Source organism: Anser anser, assembly GCF_964211835.1.
Source record: "Anser anser genome assembly, chromosome: 4".
Taxonomy (NCBI): domain Eukaryota; kingdom Metazoa; phylum Chordata; class Aves; order Anseriformes; family Anatidae; genus Anser; species Anser anser.
In genome coordinates this window covers 21,454,145-21,474,196 of record NC_139724.1, presented here as the reverse complement: position 1 = coordinate 21,474,196, position 20,052 = coordinate 21,454,145, and the positions used below count along the sequence as shown (strand labels likewise).

At 43.2% G+C, this 20,052-nt stretch overlaps 2 protein-coding genes and 1 long non-coding RNA gene across 3 annotated transcripts in view; 1 reads left to right on the top strand and 2 right to left on the bottom strand.

The window, feature by feature from the left end:
* Positions 1–326: 326 nt before the first annotated feature.
* On the bottom strand, positions 327–6,355 carry LOC310898999. Its single transcript, XR_014583906.1, has 2 exons — positions 2,425–6,355; positions 327–2,138 (listed from the first exon to the last, which is right to left on the bottom strand). It is a non-coding gene; the product is annotated as an uncharacterized lncRNA (long non-coding RNA).
* Positions 6,356–6,471: 116 nt separating this feature from the next.
* Positions 6,472–10,648, top strand: ING2 (inhibitor of growth family member 2). The gene is made up of 2 exons (XM_083834841.1): positions 6,472–6,727; positions 9,357–10,648. Exons 1-2 carry the CDS (start codon positions 6,559–6,561, stop codon positions 10,025–10,027), a joined length of 840 nt encoding a protein of 279 aa, XP_083690967.1. The 5' UTR covers positions 6,472–6,558; the 3' UTR covers positions 10,028–10,648.
* Positions 10,649–10,803: 155 nt separating this feature from the next.
* Positions 10,804–20,052, bottom strand: part of RWDD4 (RWD domain containing 4) — a 46,215-nt gene continuing 36,966 nt past the window's right edge. The window contains exon 14 of the transcript XR_014583893.1: positions 10,804–18,559. The gene's annotated coding sequence lies outside the window, so the exon portion shown is untranslated. The remainder of the gene's footprint in view (positions 18,560–20,052) is intronic.

Sequence of the window (20,052 nt, the reverse complement as noted above, 5' to 3'; positions counted from 1 at the left end):
GGCGGCAGCTGCCGGCTCTGCTGACGCGGGGCCCGGGGCCGGCTCTGTCAGGCGGGGGGCGGGGCCTCGCGGCGCGATTTGCATAATGTATTCACGGTGGGCGGGGCCGCGGCGCATCACCCCGGTGGGGCCGGTACCACGGCCGCCCGCGGGCGTGACGCGGCCCCGGGGCGCAGCGGGGCGGCTGTGCTGCCTGTGTACGGCCTCCCGGGGCCGGCGAGGGGGCGAGCGGGCGGCGAGCGGCACTCGCCCTATCCTGGAGGCGGCCGCTGCCGTGGCGCCATATAAAGGCGCGGCGGCGGTAATACGGTAGGGCGCCCTGAAGACCTGCTCTCTAGGCCACGCACGGGGGACGCCGTTCCTCAAGGGCCGCGCGCCCGCCTAGGGGAAAGTCCCCGGACGGCGGGCAGAGAGTGCCGGGCGCCGCCGGCGCCAGCCCCCGCCCCGCGGCCCGCGCGGAGCCGCCGAGACGCCCCCGGGCAGAGCGGGCGGGCGCGGGGCGGGCCCTCGTCACGGCCACAGGCACGCAGGTAGTGCGCAGGCAACGCGCATGCGCACCAACAGCACGGGGCTCACTCTCAGGGCGTCCGAAGCCTTTTGGGCGCCCGGCACCGCGCCGCTCCCTCCCCCCTCGCCTCGAGTTCACACCGAAGTGCTTATGAATCCTCCGCGGCAGGTCCGGGGCCGCTAAACTACCGAGAAGTCTTAGTTTACCATTAATTTTTAAACTCTAGGCACACGACCCATTTGTAGGTACGGCACAGTCCGCAAACCCGCTGCTTTCACACATGACAAGAAAGAACCGAGCTGGGGCGCAGCTCTGCATAGCTTTGCTTTGGTTTTGAGGGGCTGGAATGGAATCCCAGTGTCCCAGTCTCGGTTGCTGAAAAGGATCTGTCTAAAGCTATAGAGCTAACGTTTCGTTAGCTGGCATCCCTCCGTAGAGGTGGCACCTGAAGGGCAGCCTGAAGACTGCAGACAAACCTGCGTTTGAACCCTGTGCAGTGACCAACTTTTTATTTTTTTATTTTTGGACCCTAAATGTTGCTCTACAGAATCTCATCAACTTGGGCTGTTTTTCTCTGTGGGAACACATTTTACTCTCTCGCTTGTAAATTATGGTCAGTGTCGGTCTTCTTTGATACTGCCTCCCTCTTACCCTAACCAGATCTGTTCCCATTTACTAGGTTGCAAACTGCAGGGAAAATAACAGCAGTAGCTGCTCAGTAAAATACGTCTTTTAAGCTTTTCTTTCTGCTAAAATGTGCATTTCTGCAAGGTTTGCATATTGTATAACATGGCGCACTCTTTGTCCACGTAACAATTGCCTTGTAGTTGTGCACCTTCTAGATGGTTCGGCTAGTTGCCGCAACCCCAACAACAGTACTTCCATTAGCGAGGCTACGTGTTTTTAAGAAAATATTTAGTCAGACACCTTTGCCACTATTTCTTCTACCAGTAACATTCCTGCAACTGAAAATGACTCGTACAGCTCTGATGTCTGCACCTAAAGAACTTTAAAGTTTGATTTGCCATTGATGGTTAAGTGACACAAATTGTTAGGCCCAGGTGGGCTGCGGAACTGCGTGTTTTAAATGCCCCTGTCCGCTGTCAGAATTCACACTGAGCAAAGGACACTTTATCTCTGGTAGGAAAGTAGATCTAACCCACGTTTGTCGGTTTTCCAAATCCTCTGGCGTTCTAGATTTTAACTGCTGTCTGAGAGACAAACTATATTTAATCAGATGCTGCCATAGGGTATGGAAGTTGAATGGGAAGAATTGTAAAAATAAACAGTTACTGCAAAGCACAGCATGACATAAACCTAGGTTGCACACTTTACTCCATTTTTAACTTTGCTCATCATGAAATAAACAGAACCCACTGGTCCAAAGCAAAGAGAGGAACTGGATATTGCAGCTGGCTTCTTCCTCATGTTAATACAACTCAACTGATCGCTACTTTGGGCTGAGGAAGAAATTTTCTTTCAGAGCATATTGGCAGAAAGCTTGGAATTTCTCCAGTTTTCAAACAGATGTTTGCATTCAGATGAGGAAGCACATACATCTCCTGATCAGTGTGGGATGTTTGTTACTTGGTGCTAGAGAGCTCTTTGATACAGCTGAGAATGAGGCTAGCTGGGAAAAAAAAAACACATGCTAATATTTTTAAGAAATGTACTGGTTTAATTTATCACCTTATCAAAATGATCTCATGTTTAGTCAATATCTAATGTTTAGGTGTCTTACACTTGCATAAACGAAAGAGAAAAGTAGTAGTGGTTGCTTCAGTATGATCTGTAATCTACCAGACAAATCAAGCCTAATTTTTTAAGGAAAATCAAAAGCGACAAATCTGACATTACAGGGAAGTATCTTTTTTTGGATGACCTGGCGTTAGGGAATTTGTTCGAGAATAACCTACCTGAATGAACACACTACCTCTGCAGCCCTGGAAAAGCCATCCTCTTCCCCAAATACCAGTTATATGGTGGCCACCTACAGCCTACAGCTCTCTGCAGCTGACTTTTAAAAAAGCCCAACTGGCTTGTGCTCATTCGTTCCTTTCTTTGCATTTCTTTTCTCCGTATCCTGTAGAATTCTTCATCTTCTTCATCCCATGGAAACCAAATAAGCATACCTGCCAACACATACACGTAGTCAAAAATCAATTCTGTTATCAATGCTGCTCCATTTGCCTAAAAGAAGCACCCTGCTATCATCCTTTGAGCATTTCTACTAAATGCGAGGTACCTCTTTCACAGTGACGGCCCCTTTTTACGCTTTTTCTCCTCAATAATGCTGCTTTTCGTTATTTTTTTTCCACACGCTGAAATTCTTCCTAGGCTATCAATGAAAAATTGAAAAGATGTAAACAGCTTGTGCACTATTAGGTGAAACGGGACAGGAACCAGCTATGATTCATGGACGTAAAATCAGGATTACAACAGATGGAAGACAGGCAAAACTACGAATGGGGGAAATCAAATTTAGATTAAATATCTGGAAATATTTTATCATAGTAAAATCTATAATGTCATGAAATAATCTTTCACAAGAAGAGGAATACTCTGGCTGGGACTCTTAAAAATATACTAGGACATGACAAAGGAACAAAAATGTTGTTTTCTCCATGGGAAGTGGGGTATAGACATATAAATGCAGTGAAGATTTACTACTTTGTAGTAATGTACCTCTGATACCACTGTGAATATCAAGCTCGCTTTGACAATTCTCCACTCAGTGGAGAGGGTTAGAGTGAAATTTATGGTCTTTCTGCCTGTCCATCTCTACCATCTCTACAGATAGCAAGGTTTTGCTCTACCATGCCTCCTCTTATCTCCAGATTATTCTCACTGTCATCAAAAGTATAGACATAGCTGGGTCACGGAAGCTACCGAGCTGCAAATAGTCCAATGCATTGAAATTCTCCAGTGCTTGCTCCCAGGCACTCCGGGGCATTACCAAGCCGGAGAATTCAGCCTGCTGTTCTGGATTTCCTTTCCCCCAGGGCTTCCAGCATGCAGCAAGCTAAGGCTTCATCTTCCTAGGGAAATCTGGTCTAACATTACTGATGCATTCCTAGACTGCTCAAAATTTAAATATTTCCTTCAGTGTTCAAAAGCAGCAGACAACATTGAAATTCAGGGAATGTTAGCTGATCTCTGCTGTACCTTAGATACTGCCTCCCACACAGTGACAAACAGCAAGTTTTTAGCACAGAAACAGCAAGTTTTTAGCACAGAAACCACCTGTAGCATGCCTTATGAATTATGCTACAATGACTTTCTCAGTTTTTTTCTTCTTACTGATGCTGCATATACAATTTGTCAGAAAAAGCAATGTCAAAAGTGAAGTCAAAATGTTATTTTTCATTAACATTTAATTGCAATTAACATTTATTTTTAAACAATGTATTAATTTTTAATTACCATTTTTGCTTTATTTTTCTGCTGTGTAGCGGAAATATCTATTTCTCAGTTTTATTTCTTTATGAGGTAGCAGAATGATGCAGCTGTTCACACTTACTGCAAGCAGAAACACAAACCCTCAAAACAGTCGACATCTTTCTAAAGAATTTCATATCATTGGTGTTGATCCTGTTCCTTTTGCACTGGTGTGTAAGTTGGGCTTTCTGCCTGCGCAGTAAGCATTATTTGTTAATGTTATATGAAAGAATTCAATTGCTTGGATTTCAGTTACTCAGAATTGACAGCAACGAGCACCACGCAATAAAGTTTCAGCACTGTACTGTCACTGGAAGTGAAAGTAGCTAGATTGTTTTCATTTTCTAAATCTATTTGTGCAAAAATGAGACAAAGGGCATAAAATGATCTGAGATTTTGCTTCGTTAATCTGAGCTGTCACAACACACAAAGGAGCTGGTTTTACTGGTGAATGGATTTTAACGTTGCAACGTCCTCTGAGGAACTTACTGACGTGCAGACTTCCTGCTTTTATGGCCAGAGTGACATCAGTGTAACACACAATGTTTTGAAAGTACTGCCTACAACTTTGTTTTCATTTATTTTATGAGCTTGCCAGCACACTGATGACTAGGGCTAAGACATCTGTCTACAGCTATTGCTCAACACCTTAGCTGTAGACTCAGAAAAACACCGTGACAGGATACCAGTTTAGCAGCTGCATGAGCTGAAAGTTTAGAATGTGTTTAAAGACCTTCCTGAACTGGGTGTTGAGGAAATGATACTTGGATACTGCCATCATGTAAGATACGGATCTCCCTGCTGGTTAGATGAATCAGTGAGGTTCAACACGCTGCTTTTGTCATGGGGATAGCCGTGGGGCCATCTCACGCAGTCAACACACTCACAGAATTGCAGGAAAAAAAGCAGGCTGTAAGGGATCCTCTGGAGGCCATCTAGTTCAGCCCCCTGCTCAAAGCAGAGCCAGCTTCACAGCCAGATCAGGTCGCGCCAGGCCTCATCCAGCCAGGCTCCAAAAATATCCAAGGATGGAGACCACGAAACCCCTCTGCACAAGCCATGCTGCTGCTTATCCACCACTCTAGATCGTTCCATCCAGAAATGATGTTATCTACAGCATTAGTATGGCCACCGTTTTAGTGCTGGCCATTTACCTACAGGTAGGAATATGTAACATAATAAATATCTACTTCACTCTTGAATGCAGTCATCTCTGATGCTTTTTTTTCCTCCCCCAAGTTTACAGGATCTCATATTTTTTCCCACTTTTTTTTTTTTCAGGTGCCTGAAATATAAATGCAACATACTGCAAGATGTACAGGTCTCCTGGTGATATTGCCAGACACCACAAGTTGTGTTTTTTTTTTTTTTTCCCTAATGCTTATGATTTTTTTCATGTAGTAAAGATCACAGGAAAACTTCTGAAAGAGAAGCAATTCTTGGTATTTTTTTTTAAATAATTCTAAGTGCTTGGTATCACTCTCCCAGTAGTACTATAACTGAAAAGTATATGTATTTCTACTTTTGTTGCCTACTATAGGTGTTGTGGCCAGCATTTGATACAAATCCTGCAGCAGCCTTGGGGGAGACAGGATACTCTGTCAAAATCAGGAGATTTGTTGGCAGGCGAGTGGGTTTTAAGAGACTAAACTTCTTTGACACCCTATTTAGAATCCTCTGAAAAGATTCCTCGGGATAAAATGTCACTGCGCTTCCCTAAGTAATGGTTTATCGTGAATCATTTTGCTCTCCTTTAGAGCTAAATAAGGCAGCTCTATCTTACGGGAAAAGCTGCCTAAGTTACCGCTGTGACAGTTCGAGGATATGAATTAAGCAGATGCGTGAGGAAGAGCTTGCCTTTGAGGCACCCTCCGGTGTAACAGAGTGAAACGCATCTGTGGCCGTGCCGTCGGTGCAAGCCTTACCTCACGATGAAGAAGCTCCTCAGAAATAAATTGCTACAGCAAGCAGGCTCACCTCAGGGCGGCGTGGGGGAGGCTGACGCGAGCCGTCTGCAAGCAAACTGTTTAAAGGGGATGTAATATAATATAATATAATATGAACGTTACCGCGATCAGACTTACCCGTCCCCCCCGCTCGGGCACGCTGCCCTGGGAGGGGGGCTCTGGGGGGGATTTGTGACGGGTTGTGTGGGGCGCCGGAGCGCCCCGCGGGGACGCTGCGTGAGGGTGGCAGGGAGGGGGGCTGCGACACCAAATCCCCAATTCCTGCGGGTTTCGGGCCACTATTTCCTCACGGAATCAAAGGGGCTGTGACGGGGGCGGCCGTTGGGGCGGCCGTTGGGGCATCCCCCCCCCCGCCCCGCCCCGCCCCTCAGCCCGCCCCTCCCGGCGCGGCAGGGCGAGCCCGCGGTCCTTTAAGCGAAGCCCCGCCCCCGCTCTCCTCCCGCCCCCCTCCGCCCTCCGCGCCAATGGGAGCGCGCGGCGGGGGAAGGCGGGAGAATGCGAACCCCTGGCGGCGCCGCCGGCCGCGCCTTATAAGGGCAGGGCGTCGCGCATGCGCGCAGCACGGCGGCGAGGGGCGGGGGCTGCGAGCGGGTCTCGCTGCGGCTCCGGCGGCGGCGGGGGTCGGGAGCGGGAGGCCGCGGGGGGATGATGCTGGCGGGGCCGCAGCTGGTGGCGGGGCCGGCGGCGGGCGGCGGCGAGCGGTCGCGGCTGCTGTCGCTGTACGTGCAGGAGTACCTGGAGTGCGTGGAGTCGCTGCCGCTCGACATCCAGCGCAACGTGTCGCTGCTGCGCGAGGTGGACACCCGCTGCCAAGGTGGGCGCCGGGACGGCAGCCCGGGCCGGGGGGGGGTGTAACCGCCCGGCAGCGCCGCACATGCGCCCGGCGGGGCGGAGGGAGGCAGGGAGGGGAGGGGAGGCCGGGCCGGGCCGGGGCTTTATGCGGGGAGCCAGGTGCCCCCAGGGGGTGGCGGCGCCCCCCGGGGTGTGGGGAGGGGGCAGGGGCTCACCGCGGCCGTCCCCCTGACGGCCCTGGGAGGTAGCTGCTGGAAGCCGTCCGGGTCTTCGGGGCCGGAGGGTGAAGGCTCCGCGCTGCTCTGGGGTCTCTGTCAGCGCTTCTGGGCGGTCCGCGGTGACCCGAAACCTGCGCGGGGCGGGTCCGAGCCTCCGCTTACCCCGCGCATCGCTTCCACAAATCCTTTCAGCCGCTCGCGCGCCACCGCGCTCCTCAGCCGGTTGAAAAGAGCGAGGAAAACAGGCTAAAAACTCGATAAAAAATACCTATATCTTAGGCCCGGGCCTGCGGATCATCTGAAAGTACTGCTCGTACGGTTTTGGCTGGTGTGGAAGGCAGTGATAGCTCGTGTGGGAGGAGCAACGCCGCTCCTGGGCTTGGAAAACTGAAACCCTTCAGCTTTTCATTAGCTCCGCCAGGCTTAATCGTGTTGTCTGTGAGGAGCACTGGGTCGTGGCTCAGTTTTGTTTAAAACAGAGGTTTCAGAGCTGTGTAGCAGGGTGTACAGGTACCTCCTCCAGTCCTGGGGGTGAACACGGAGATGGTTTGGTGCGCTCGCATCTCTGCCGCTCCTGAAGTCCCTTCTTCCACATGTGAGAAATTTGGCTGCCCTTTGGAGAGCGGGTCCCGTGGTGGTCAGGACAGGCTGCTCCAGGGAACGATCAGCTTAAAAAGGTGTCTGCAATGCAGAGCGTTTGTTTTTTTCCCTGTCACTATGGAAAAACAAACAGTTATTGCTCGTGCATTCTCCCAGGCAGGGCATTTCCTACCTGGGAAATCTATAACTACACCTATACCACCTATTTTTTTACCTCGCAAAAGAAGGCAAGGTGGGAGATAATGTGGGGGGAGTACCGTACTCCGCGCTCTTCAGGAACAGAGTAAAATTTCTTTCCATGTCAAGGCAACAGATGTGGCTGCGCTTGTAGGCAAACAGAGCTTGTGCTTTTAATGATAGCCGGAATGCTAGCACTGAGGAAAAATAGGCTGCGTGACTTATTAGACAGGCAGAGTACTGATTTTTATCTTCCCCTTGTGAAGGTCTCGAGTTAGAACAAAGTGCTGTTGGCTTCTCCTGTCACGCAGGTTGCAGAATTTATAGTAAAAAGGGGCTGTTCGCACTTAAGCTGCCATTTCAAGATGTCAGCAGGGAAAAAAATCACGGTGAACAAAGTTGTGATAATATCTGTGGCTTCCACTCAGTGGGAGCTTGAATTATTTCACAGCTGTACAAAGCAGGCAATATTCTTTAAAAACGAAAGCCAGTTTGTAAAACAAGGGTCTGCAGAAAGAGAAGGATTGTACTACACGTGTTCTGGTCACAGAAGTACACAGTTGAGTATCGTACATAAATTCCCTTGCCTGTTAAAATCTTCAAGCTGTTTCCAAAGGAACCGGTGCTGTATCTAACACTGCATCAGATCTCGCTGTCAGTTCTACTGATCTAGTTCCTTCCACTGCAGCAGTTCCTCTCTTTTATGAATAGATCTAGTGTAACTTTTGGTCTAGAAAATATTATTTTAAAATCCAGCAAAATAGTAGAGTAGAGAACAGGCAAAGGCTGTTTGATGAAGCATTTGTTCATCTCCTTTTTGGGTTCAATAAACTTGTTTCTAGGAACTAAATGTCGTGAAAGATTCGCAGCAATCCCTGCAGGTATTTTGCATGACTTGTGAAAGAAAAAAGCCTAGGAGTGAAACCGAAACATTCGTTACTAGTAGCTTAAAAATATCCTGTGATGCACTAAACTGTAGGTCACCTATTCTGAAAAGTTCAGCCTTTATTTAAAATGAAACTTGCTGTAGCTTCTTTGTAACGTGAACGCACCAGTTTGAGTGGTTTACGTTGACTTAAATCCCAATTGTACATTTGCTAATGTGTGACTTGAAGCGCCATACATCTTTATAACTAAGCGTGGTTGAAAATGTAATACCAGACCTTTAGGTGAATAAGAAGGGGAAGGAAGAAGGCCTGAATATCTGGAGTGATGTCTGTGATATATGATGGCTACATGAATGACACGTGATTATAATGAATTCTCAGCTTCTTCGTATGATATGATAAGCTATCACTTCGGTTTGTAGGCATTGGAACTACTGGAGAAAGGAACCTCAACAAAAAATTCCTGCTTTGTCAGGTGCTGAGGCAGCATCTGGACTATCCACACTTCAGCAGCAGTGGTCGCCTTTCTTTTTCCAACGGCTTTAATAAGCTTGCTTTTCTGTAGAACATGAGAAACTTTTCTCGCAACAGATTGCAATCTTAAACACTGATTTGACGTTCACGTGCAACTTGAATTAAATATTGGATCTAGCCCACTAGGGTATACTATAATTAACACTTGCACTATTTTTTTGTTAGAAATACGTTTTTATATTTTCTTGAGTGTGTTCAATCTCGTGTAATTGTTTCTATTATCTTCATTTTGTAGAAGCGCTAAAAGAAATAGATGAAGTCTATGAAAAATACAAGTCGGAAAATGATCCCGTTCAGAAGAAACGCTTGCAGCAGCATCTTCAGCGTGCGTTAATCAACAGCCAGGAACTTGGAGATGAAAAAATTCAAATAGTTACTCAGATGCTAGAACTGGTAGAGAATAGAGCCCGGCAAATGGAAACACACTCTCAGTGTTTTCAAGATCTGTCTGAGAATGAAAAGCCTCTGGAAAAGGCCAAGATGGAGTCCTGCCAACCGGAGAGGTCTTCACGGAGACCTCGTCGCCAGCGAACCAGCGAAAGCCGTGACCTGTGCCATATAGCAAACGGGATTGATGACTGCGATGATCAGCCACCTAAAGAGAAGAGATCTAAATCTTCTAAGAAGAAAAAACGCTCCAAAGCCAAACAAGAGAGAGAAGTTTCACCTGTAGAATTTGCAATTGACCCCAATGAACCAACTTATTGCTTATGCAACCAAGTGTCTTACGGCGAAATGATAGGGTGTGATAACGAACAGTGTCCTATCGAGTGGTTCCACTTCTCGTGTGTTGGACTCACCTATAAGCCAAAGGGGAAATGGTACTGCCCGAAGTGCAGAGGAGATAATGAGAAAACTATGGACAAATGTACTGACAAATCAAAAAAGGATAGAAGATCGAGGTAGTGAACGCAATTTGTGTTTTAAAGAGTTGGTCCTTTTATATTAAAATGTTTAATTTCCAGAGAGCGCTGTTTTAGGAAATGCATAAGACTATGCAATAATTTTTAATCTATAATATTAATGGCGTATTAAAAGCTGTTATACCTTCTGTGAATCTTTAACTTTCTGCACTGAATAACCAAATAGTTGAAACAGGGTGGCTTCAGACCTTCACAGAAGACATCACAAGCATATGGCGCTTGATTTCAATTTAACCCCATTAGTATTTAAAAAAAAAAGGCAAAAACAAACAAAAAACCTTGTGAGTCTTGAAATAATGGTGGTAGGAAAGATACTGAAGAACTCTTTCATGTTATGGGGAAGGCACTGAAATGCCTCACCTAACTGCTAGAACCTTAACAACTGAATTTGTTCTTTATCCCAGGTCTTAAGTTTCCAGTTTTTGTGTTAACATCACACATTTGGAAATAGGGTTTTTGAATTCAGCTGTTACTGTTAAAGTCTTCCAGGCTAAAAGCAGACCTCTTCAGTGACTTTCGTATGACCAGTACGTTATTTCAAGGAAGAAAATACCACTAACTTAAGCTTTTTTTGTCAATATTAAACTCTTGTCTTTGTGACTTTACACATGAGAGTCAATTTTTGGATTTGACAGACTTGTGGTGTATAAGCAGTTTTGGATTTTCTTAGTGGGGTTTTATTGGGGTTCTGTTGAGCATCTTGATATGGTCTTTATTGTTTAAGATGGTCTCCCTAGCGATGAAACCATTTCCTTGATCATTTGTATTTTGCCACTGCCTATACAAGCCTTGAAGCTGTAGGAGGATCCCTTGAGAAGGGGATATTGACATTTCTGGGAACAGAAACTGCAAGTGTGATGAAATCTTCATCATAAACTCTAGAGATCTGGAATATGATTGATATTCTTTGGGACATCAACTTTGCTTTCCTTCAGTAGTATTTTGATACGTGTGTGGCCACACCAGGGTTTAAGTATAGCACAATAGCCCTTGAACTTGGGCAACTATCCAAAAAGCCTGAAAGCAAAAGCTTTCACTTAAAGTATTGATGATAATGATAATAATAAAAAAAAAAGTGTGGCTGGCATACAGCCAGTAGACAAATCCTAGCAGATTTCTGATGGGCTTTAACATTAAACATTACTTTTTCTGAAGTATGCTGATAGTGTCTAAACTTAGCTGGTTGTTAAAAGTTTATTTTTTAACTTCCTCCACCCCCTAGAGGAGGTAGAAAAAAGATGGAAACAGCTGCTTCTGCTCCTTTGCAATGGGAGACACTAACAGAGGAGAAATAAATGGTATACCAAAGCTTATACCTAGGGTTATGCTTGAGTGTTCTTCCGTGAGAGACTGCCAGTACCCTGGCAGGGCAGATAGAGCAGGCGTGCAGGTTATCCCTAGGTGGGCTGGAAGTGCTCTGAAGTCCACGTAGGTCTCTGTTCTTTGCTGCTAAGGTCTTTCGTGAGGGCACAGATGAAGTGACACCATCTGTGGCCAAGTACAATTGAAATGCACTGCTGAGTTGAGAACAGCGTGGAAGGCAGAGGAGCAAAAGCAAGCTGCTGTGGATGAATACCCTCCCAACTCAATCCTCCATCTCCACTAGAGGGCTGTGCTGGCTGGGGCTGGAGGGCTAGGTGTGCTGCACGTAGCGTAACGAAAGCCTCAGCGCTGCTGGGCCAGATGGTATGAATCAACGTGCAGGTCTCCGAATATTATTAGCTACATAAAACACTGAGCCTACTTCTACAATTAGGATCTGATTCCTTAACGGGATTTTAGCATTTGCAAGTAATATTAGTTAACATATGGCAGGGGAGTGTGGAGCCAATATTGTGAGCTTTAAAGTTTTAGTTTAAGTGAACCAGCTTCACTGGGGAGATCCACGCTGCAGTAAGTAAACTGCACTTGTGGGAAACTGCCCCAAGGCCTTTGACCATCAGCAGGGTAGGCGGGAATGTAAACCTTACTCTAAGGCCCTGACTTGCTTTCCAGGCTATTGCATGATAAGGTTGCAAAGAGGGGATCATTGTTAGGGACTTTGTCCAGAGAACGATGCAGATGAGTGTCTCAAGTTCTCCTTGGTGCATATTACTCCTTTTTCTATTTGTTACAGCTTAGTAATCCTTAAACTTCCTTCCTGGGCAGACTGGAAGGCTTGGGCTGGGGATTGTATCAACGTGTAATATGCCCATAAAATGGTGATGCTTCCTAGTGTTAAAAAGAAAACAAAAAAAAACACACCCATTTAAGTAAACACTGAAGTTGCAGTAACAAAATGCAAGTGAAATTGTAACTATTAACATTACTAATTTATCTTGGAAAGTACATTTGTATTTCTGCTAGCTAGATCAAGAATGTGTTTTTCCAAGGCAGAGAAGAAGGGGGCTTGTGGGCCTTGTATAATCACCTGGAGTAATCGCTGAAGTAGGACTAGCGTATGCTGTGGCTGTACAGAAAAGTTTAGATTCTGACAGTGGCTCAAATATCTCTAACAAAGGGGTGCTTTCTTTCATTGTAATGGCCCTTCTGGTAGGGAATATGAATTCTCAAGGTTCCCAGTGAAGATACTGCTGGGGAAGCAGCATTTGCTTTGCCCAATACCTGAAATCACTCAAATGCAGGAATAATTCAGCACTAGTTTATAAGCAGATAAGCAGTGTGCCTCAAACGTAGATGGGTGCATCTAAAATTACCACTTTTAAATACTTGTAAGTTGTTGCTAAAACCTGTATGAGGAAAGACCTGATACAATCTGTTAGACAGCATTTCACACCTTTCTAACCAAACCCAGATTTTGTGGTTTTGCATCTGTTTTCATGCCAGATCAATGGTAATTACTGAAGACGCATGTGAGATGCTACTATGAAATCAAAGGTAAGTAGAGAACTCTTATGTTGCTTCTTAATGTTGAGCTCCTACTCTGAAAGGAATGAACCTCGCTTGCAAAGTGAAAAGAAAATACAAACTTCTAGTCAGTTCATCTTGAAGATAGGCATTGGCTATCATGAAACAAAACTAGATTCTTAAAATAAAATCTGGGCAACAAACTGTGTTGGGAAGTTGATAGAAGTATATGTAACTGAAGAGGAAACTGCTTCCTCTCTGGAAATTCGTACTTCATCTTAATTCAGCATGGATCAAATGTCAAGCTTATGTTTTGTTTTCTTTAAGCCTATGAAAATACGGTGTATTTTTAAGTTCCTGCTTTTTGCCTTTCAGTTTTGAAGTAATGCAAGTTCATCAGCGGTGAAAGGTCTTTATTTTAAAAGAATGGCATCAGAGCAAGATCTTTTCTCGAGCACTGTCCCATGGACCAGTTTCATTAAACTTGACAAAAATAACAATTTCAACCAACCGTTAAACCAAAACAAACAAAAAAAATAGACCTAATAGAAAGCTTAGCATTTTGAAAGCAAAACAAACGATTTAATAATACTTCCTGCCTATATTTGTAAGGCTGTCTTGGTATCTCCAGCAGTTACTGCATTTTTCTGGACAGGTCTTGAATACTATGCAAGATCAGTAAAAGTTTCCTCCAGTTGCCGTGTCTTACTTTATTGCGTGAGCTGCCTGAATTCAAATATGGTAACCTAGCAGTTGCAACGGGTACAAATACCTTAAAGGTAGTCTTTTGCATGCTGCCATATGTTCATACCTGTTGATTGCTAAAAAGCACAATGATGATTCCTCTGTATTCAAGCTAATTTTAACTGTATTTCTCTGCCAAACATTAAATAATCTACGCATCCTGAAATGGTAATGTGCTACTGGAGAGTGGTACAGGAGAGTGGTAAGTGAAATGCTCTATTCTTCCCTGAATTTATCTAAGCAAAGAAAGGGCCTTTGCAAAGAAGGTGGCATTTTCTAATTTTGAAGACCTTTTCTCCATTTAAAGCCCGTAGTTTCAGCTTGAAAGAAACGACTACCATTTGCCTGAATGCATACTTAAAAATGAGCGGTTTGGTACTTCTGTAGCTGTACCACTTCTGACTGCAACAGATTAGATTTTTAAAGCCAATCTGGCTTTTTGTTCCGCAGATTTCAGCGGGGCTGAACCCCACACTGTTCAGTTTCCCCTGAAGTCCAACCAGTCTATCTTGATAAAACTGCCCCATCAGCAAAGCGAAGGGCTTTGGGTTCTTTCTTCCTCTCACCTGCATACAGATGTCTTTTATTAAGAGGTCTTCATCTCTGGGAGTTCAGCAAGTTTTTGATATTGGCACCTCAGGTTGAAGAAAATATTGTAGGTTCCATATAAAAACCTTTATTGCTTCAAATGCAATTTCATGTAGACTCCCACCCTTCTTTGTCTTCCCCCCCCATTTCTTTATCCTTGCATACCTGGATCTAACAGAGCAATGATAAAAGCTCCTCCAGCTCACGAAGATACTTTTATCATGTCAGGCAGTATGTCTGAAATCCTTCTATTGCGTATGTCAAAGCTAATACTATCTGCTTAAAGTCCTGCGTTAAACTCAAGTGTCTGGTATGTTAGTCCTGAAAGGTACCTATGTAGTCAGGAAAAAAAAAATACAGTATCGTGGGCAGGCAATGAAAAAACAACTTGTCTATGCTATAGTTTAGAAGCAGAATATCTATATCTTTCTCCATCAGGACTAGCAAGTCTGGTTAGTCCCTGTGGAAGAAATCTGAGGCAGGGCAAGGGTGTTTTGACCCGTGGAAATGCAACAGTCTGGAGAAACTAACTGAGATGTATGTTGGGAAGTTCCCACTAGACTAGCGAGGTGAGGTTACAAAAGTAGTTGCACTTGCTGTTTTTCTTTAGACTTTTTTTTATAGAAGCCTAACTGAAGAAAGGTTAAAAAACCTCGAATGGAGGTGCGTATCGCTCTGCAATTCAGAGTAAAGCATCTGATCTTGAAGATAAGCACCTCATAGCCTGTTCACCTCCCTTCTCAAAACTTCTGAGTTACTTTAAGCTGTTTCCTTGAGAAATGGCTTTCTAAATCCTATTTACAATGCATAGCTTTTCTTGGGCATAGCGAACAGTTAAGTCTCTTTGAATAGCTGGTCTTAAGAGATCTGAGATACTCCTTATGTTTTTAAATCATTGGACAGTCTAATTCTTCTTAAGGTCTTCCTCACTGCTAGTGGATTCTTGTTCAAAGAAGTCTTTTTTCAGTGGAATTGACGGTTGGTTTTGCATCTGATCTTCTTAAGATGCTGAGAGAGAGGTTGTAACTCAAACCCACAAGAATTGTTTTTCTGTCCAGTGCTAGTTAGACAGATTTTGCTGTCAGTGGTAAAAACAGATGATACAACTGATCAAGTTCCACAGACTTATATCTCCTAGAAGAAAAAAATGTTTCATTTCTTGTTTTGTTGTAAAAGAGGCATGGTATGTCACAAAAGAGTCATCTCCTTTGTAATGATGTTCTGATTATCCTGCAGTCCTTGGAACTGCTACAGAATTATGGATTTCCACTAGAGCTGGCTGGTAGACCTTTCTATTCTGTGGAAGCTTTTACAATTTCTTCATTAAATGAAGCTGTCATTTATCTTTAAATCCAAGTCTCTTTTTAAAATCAAGTTCATATTACATCTGAATCCTTTCTAATTTTTGGTAGGGAAAGGGGTTTTAGAAACTTGTTTTGACAAATTCTACATTTTTTTTTCCCGTGTCCTTTTGGTTTACTTGGTAGGGCAAGTTCAGATTTAAGAAAGTCAGCAATGTTTTGAATTTAACTGCAAATGTTAGACAGGAGACCATCTCCGTTCTGCTGCAAACAGCAAGGAAGGAGATGGTGCTGCTCCAGCAGAACACTTTACTGCAGCCGATTTCATACTTCTCAGAGACGCGCTTCACGCACTGCACACTTCTTTTTTCTTACATATACATCATGGAAGTTACAAGTAGCATTTGCAAAGATTCAAATTCTAATTACTTTTACTAAAGGCTTATTTTACAGCATAGAAATCAGTGCTTAGCACAGAAAATGAAATCCTCCCTATAGTTCTGCTGTTACCACTGAAATGGTAAAACTAGTAAATGAATTCACTACGGTAAGTGTGCACAGAACTAGGAGAAAGTTACAGTTTGTAGTTGGAGCGGGGGGGAGCAACAGGGTACTTCTATGTTCGAATGTAACATGAGTTAGGAAGCCTAGAAGGAAACTCTCTCATCTCCTGCTGAAAAGTAGAATAGACTAAAAAGAATTTGAGAATACTTGAGAGTAACTTTCAGTAGAGAAATTAGGATAAAATCCTGGCCCAATTTAAATAAAATTCGGTTGAGCTGGGTTCTACCCACCATGCAGACTTCCAGCTTCCTTTGACTAAGGCCTAAAAAAAGATTAAAGCTCCATGGCAACTGCTATCTTAACTCCTGACAGCCATAGTATAAATTACATCTTGGAAAAACCTAATACTGAAAGTTTTATTTAGGTCACCAGTCATGCTAGGAAACGGTAGGATTACAGATGCCACCCCAAACTTTATTCTGCCCCTGCAGGGTCTCAGTGAGGCGGAGATTTTTGTGGGAGGCAAACAGGATGCTATCTAACTCCATGCAGTACAAGTTCAAAAATCTGTCAAGTTTTAAGTGTACAAATTCGTTTCATACTTTTGGGGAAAAGACTGGAATTTACTTGCTACTGTAGCCTTCCAATGAAAAATACAACGAGGTTCACCTGGGAGGCAACAGCTCAGATGGGTACATGGGTACTAGCAAGGTTAACACTGCAGCTACATTTGCTGGCAGGAAGGACACTATTGCCTGTTTTTTTTTTTTTTAATGGGGAGCAAGATGGATGAAAGTTGCACAATTCATTCGCTTGCCCACAGGTGCCCCATCCCATCATTCATGTTTGTACAATGTGCCACAGAAGCTGTGTGCTCCTTCAGGGCTTGTATGGAAACGCTGTTTACTTGCTGCTTGAGGTATTTATAACTACAAATAGGTTATTTGAGCGGTGGAAATGAATATAAAAGGACATTAAAAGTCTGGAGTGAAGGGAAACTGCGGTAAACAATGAGCAAAAACAAATTTCTGCCTATTTACATAGAGATTGTCTAGTACTGCTATTTCTTTAGTTTGACTTTTCTGCTCCTTGACTGGTTTTGACCCTGTCCTTTCTGGACTACATGCTTTTCAGGCCTTGAAGAGTGTCTTTAATTGTCTGTGGACCCCTTTATTGGAGTGGCTGCATGCTCCCTGGTCTGTCACCTACTGCTCCTTTTCTGGAGCTGTGCAGACCTGAAATTATTGTAACGCTTCTTTTGGCCTCATCAGATAGCAAAGGTTAAGTCTTCAATATCCCATTTTAAATGAGAGAGCCCATCGTTTCTCAAAAATAAAACCGAGATAATAAAACTAAATTTGCAGCCCACTTCATAACTACATTATTGCCTACTTAGAAATTTTGCCTTTTAAATGTTTAACACTAACAGACAATCTTTCTTCACTTCCTGGAGAAGTGTGAGAAATAGAATTGTAGAAGCATTACCAGTACAATAACCAGTTTTACAGACCTGCAAGCAGGACTGCTTTTGCTCCTTCTTCCAGTAGCTGGATTTGGCTGATAACTTGATAATTTGATAACTGATAATTTGGCTGAAGGCTGGTTTGGCCTTCATAACTTGGAATAACTTTGTGCTGGTGTTCAAATGGATTCAAAACTTCAATGCTAGGAACAGATAACAAAAAAGTAAAAAGTACTCAAATATGTATAAATGGTAAATTCTATCAGAAAAGCAAAACCTAATTTTTATTTTTTTCCCCAAAGATTTAATATTGATATAATGTGCTAAGGCGATGCTAACAAATAAGCGTGTTGTCAGTTGAACACATTAACTTGTATAAGTTAGCCACTGGAGCGGAGACAGTGGCTGCAAACAGCTTTTGGGAGACTTTTAAAGAAGTTTAGAAATGGCAAACAACTTGGATTTCTGAATATCGTTTAGATCACTGGATTTTCTGCATCTGTGAAGAAACGTCGTATTAATTTTGTAAAACTTGGAAATGTCAAATAGTGATAAATGAAATCATACCCAAACAGACCCTTGAACAATTTCTAAATAAAAATACCTACTTTTGTTGGCTATGATTTCCAATGCAGTAATCTGTAATCTCATGACAGCATACACCAGAGTGACAAATTTATCTATGTTACAATTGCATTTTATTTAGTGATAGAAGGTGAGAATAATTTTGAGTCCTTCCCCTCTTATGCTATTAAAATATTCATGGTAAACTGTGAAGGTAGTTCTGGGTGATTTCAGTATAAAGAACATCATAATGAAATTGTAGTCTAAACCGTGATGATTACCATACCAGAGGTACTCTAAAGTCGACTTCAGAAGAAATACCTACCTATTCTCAAAGCACCGCCAGATCAGGTAAGTTACCAGAGCATGTGTTAATTCTTACATCTGCACTGCAGTGGGCCCTGTTTGTCACGAGGAGATGTACTCTGATGCATTAGCTGATGAAGCTCTACTGAGCCAAAAGGCTCTTCTTCCTGTAAGCGTGCTATGTACGCACTTTGGAAACCTGTTCAAGGATAAAATACGATGCTTCCATGAAAAGTGACATTTTAAGTATTTTAATTTTTCTTTAGAGAAATCCTGAATATTTTGTCCCACACTTGTGACTGTTGCCATGGAGATAGAATTGATTTGGGGAAGCAGGTCAGACATAAGTCTCTTATTTAATAATTTTTTTTGATAACTCTCTCGCTTGTATTTAATGACTTGTCATCTGCACTTGTTGGCATGAGGCACAAGAGCAGAGAAGAAAGCACCCACAAATTTCAAAGGCTTGATTTTGCGGAGTGCACTAGAGTGATTCAGCTGCAGCTTCACTAACTGCCAACTATAAAAGGCTACTAAAACTTACAAGAATTAAATGAACAAAAAAGCAGCTTAGAACTTTTCCTAATACTTCAAATCCTGCAAGTGCATCACAGGAGGATCTTGCTGACTGTAACCAGAAATATTCCTGTATCTATTCAGTCTCCAGATGAAGTATTTAAAAAAAAAAAAAAATTTAGTATTTTGGAATACAGCCTCTAAGCAGAAGTTGATTAAAAAAATTCAATAGGAAAAAAAAAGTTGTTATTAAATTAAGATTGGGTTTGTATGCTTGCCAGAACAACAGATCACTTAGTAAGGCTCTTTCTCAAACCTTATGACTAATGTAAATCCCCGTAAAGATACACAGAATGTGCCCAGATTCTAGTCCTATTTTTCCTTCTCACTAAATTAAGCACAGCTTCTAAATGCAATTATCTAATGAGCATAATAATGACAGACATACTTTCATTCAAGACTTTATAGCTGAAGCTAAGTTCTCCTAGGCTGACTGCTTTCAAATACCTTTTACTTCCAAACAGATAATCATTTTCTAACAGCTTGTGTCTTTCCTCTCCAGCCATTTCTCCTAAAGCGTTGTGTAGTTACACACTTTTTCAACAGCGTATGCTCCTATTCAACAGCACAAATAACTGAACGGGATTCAATTTTAAACTGTGCACCAGTACAATATGGAATCTACACAAAGCAAACTGTTCAAAAACAGGTTCAATATTTAAAAAAAAAACAAAAACAAAAAAAAAAGCCCACGGACACACAATGATGCCGAAACTTTATTTTTGCCTTGCATAGCAAAATTGAGGAGAGGCGCTAGGTAAATGCTCCTGAACTAAAGCCAGCCATGCAAACACTGATTAATGAGATGGCACTAAGCTCGGTCCATTAAGATAGTGTTTGTGCTTTCAGCATAGTGCCCAGGTTTCCACTGAAGGTTTAGCTTAAGTGCATCGACTGAAAGCATCTAACTAAGGTATCCAAGTTGAAGTCATCTAACGCCAGGCTCTAAAACAGGGCTAACCTTCTGCTGGGTCAGGGTTTTTATACTCAATGGTAAGGAACCGAAGCAATGACTGTGGTATTGCAATTTTCCCCATGCTTTTGAACAACATAGGAAGTTATAATAAATATCATACCTTTATTATATTACATTAATGTTATATAACAGGGTATTAT

What these genes read in the sequence shown, in the direction of transcription:
- ING2 (XM_083834841.1), top strand. Translation starts at nt 6,559, where the DNA reads ATGATGCTGGCGGGGCCGCAGCTGGTGGCGGGGCCGGCGGCGGGCGGC. An exon ending in GGTGGACACCCGCTGCCAAG is followed by an intron (nt 6,728 to 9,356) that starts GTGGGCGCCGGG and finishes TTCATTTTGTAG; the next exon opens with AAGCGCTAAAAGAAATAGAT.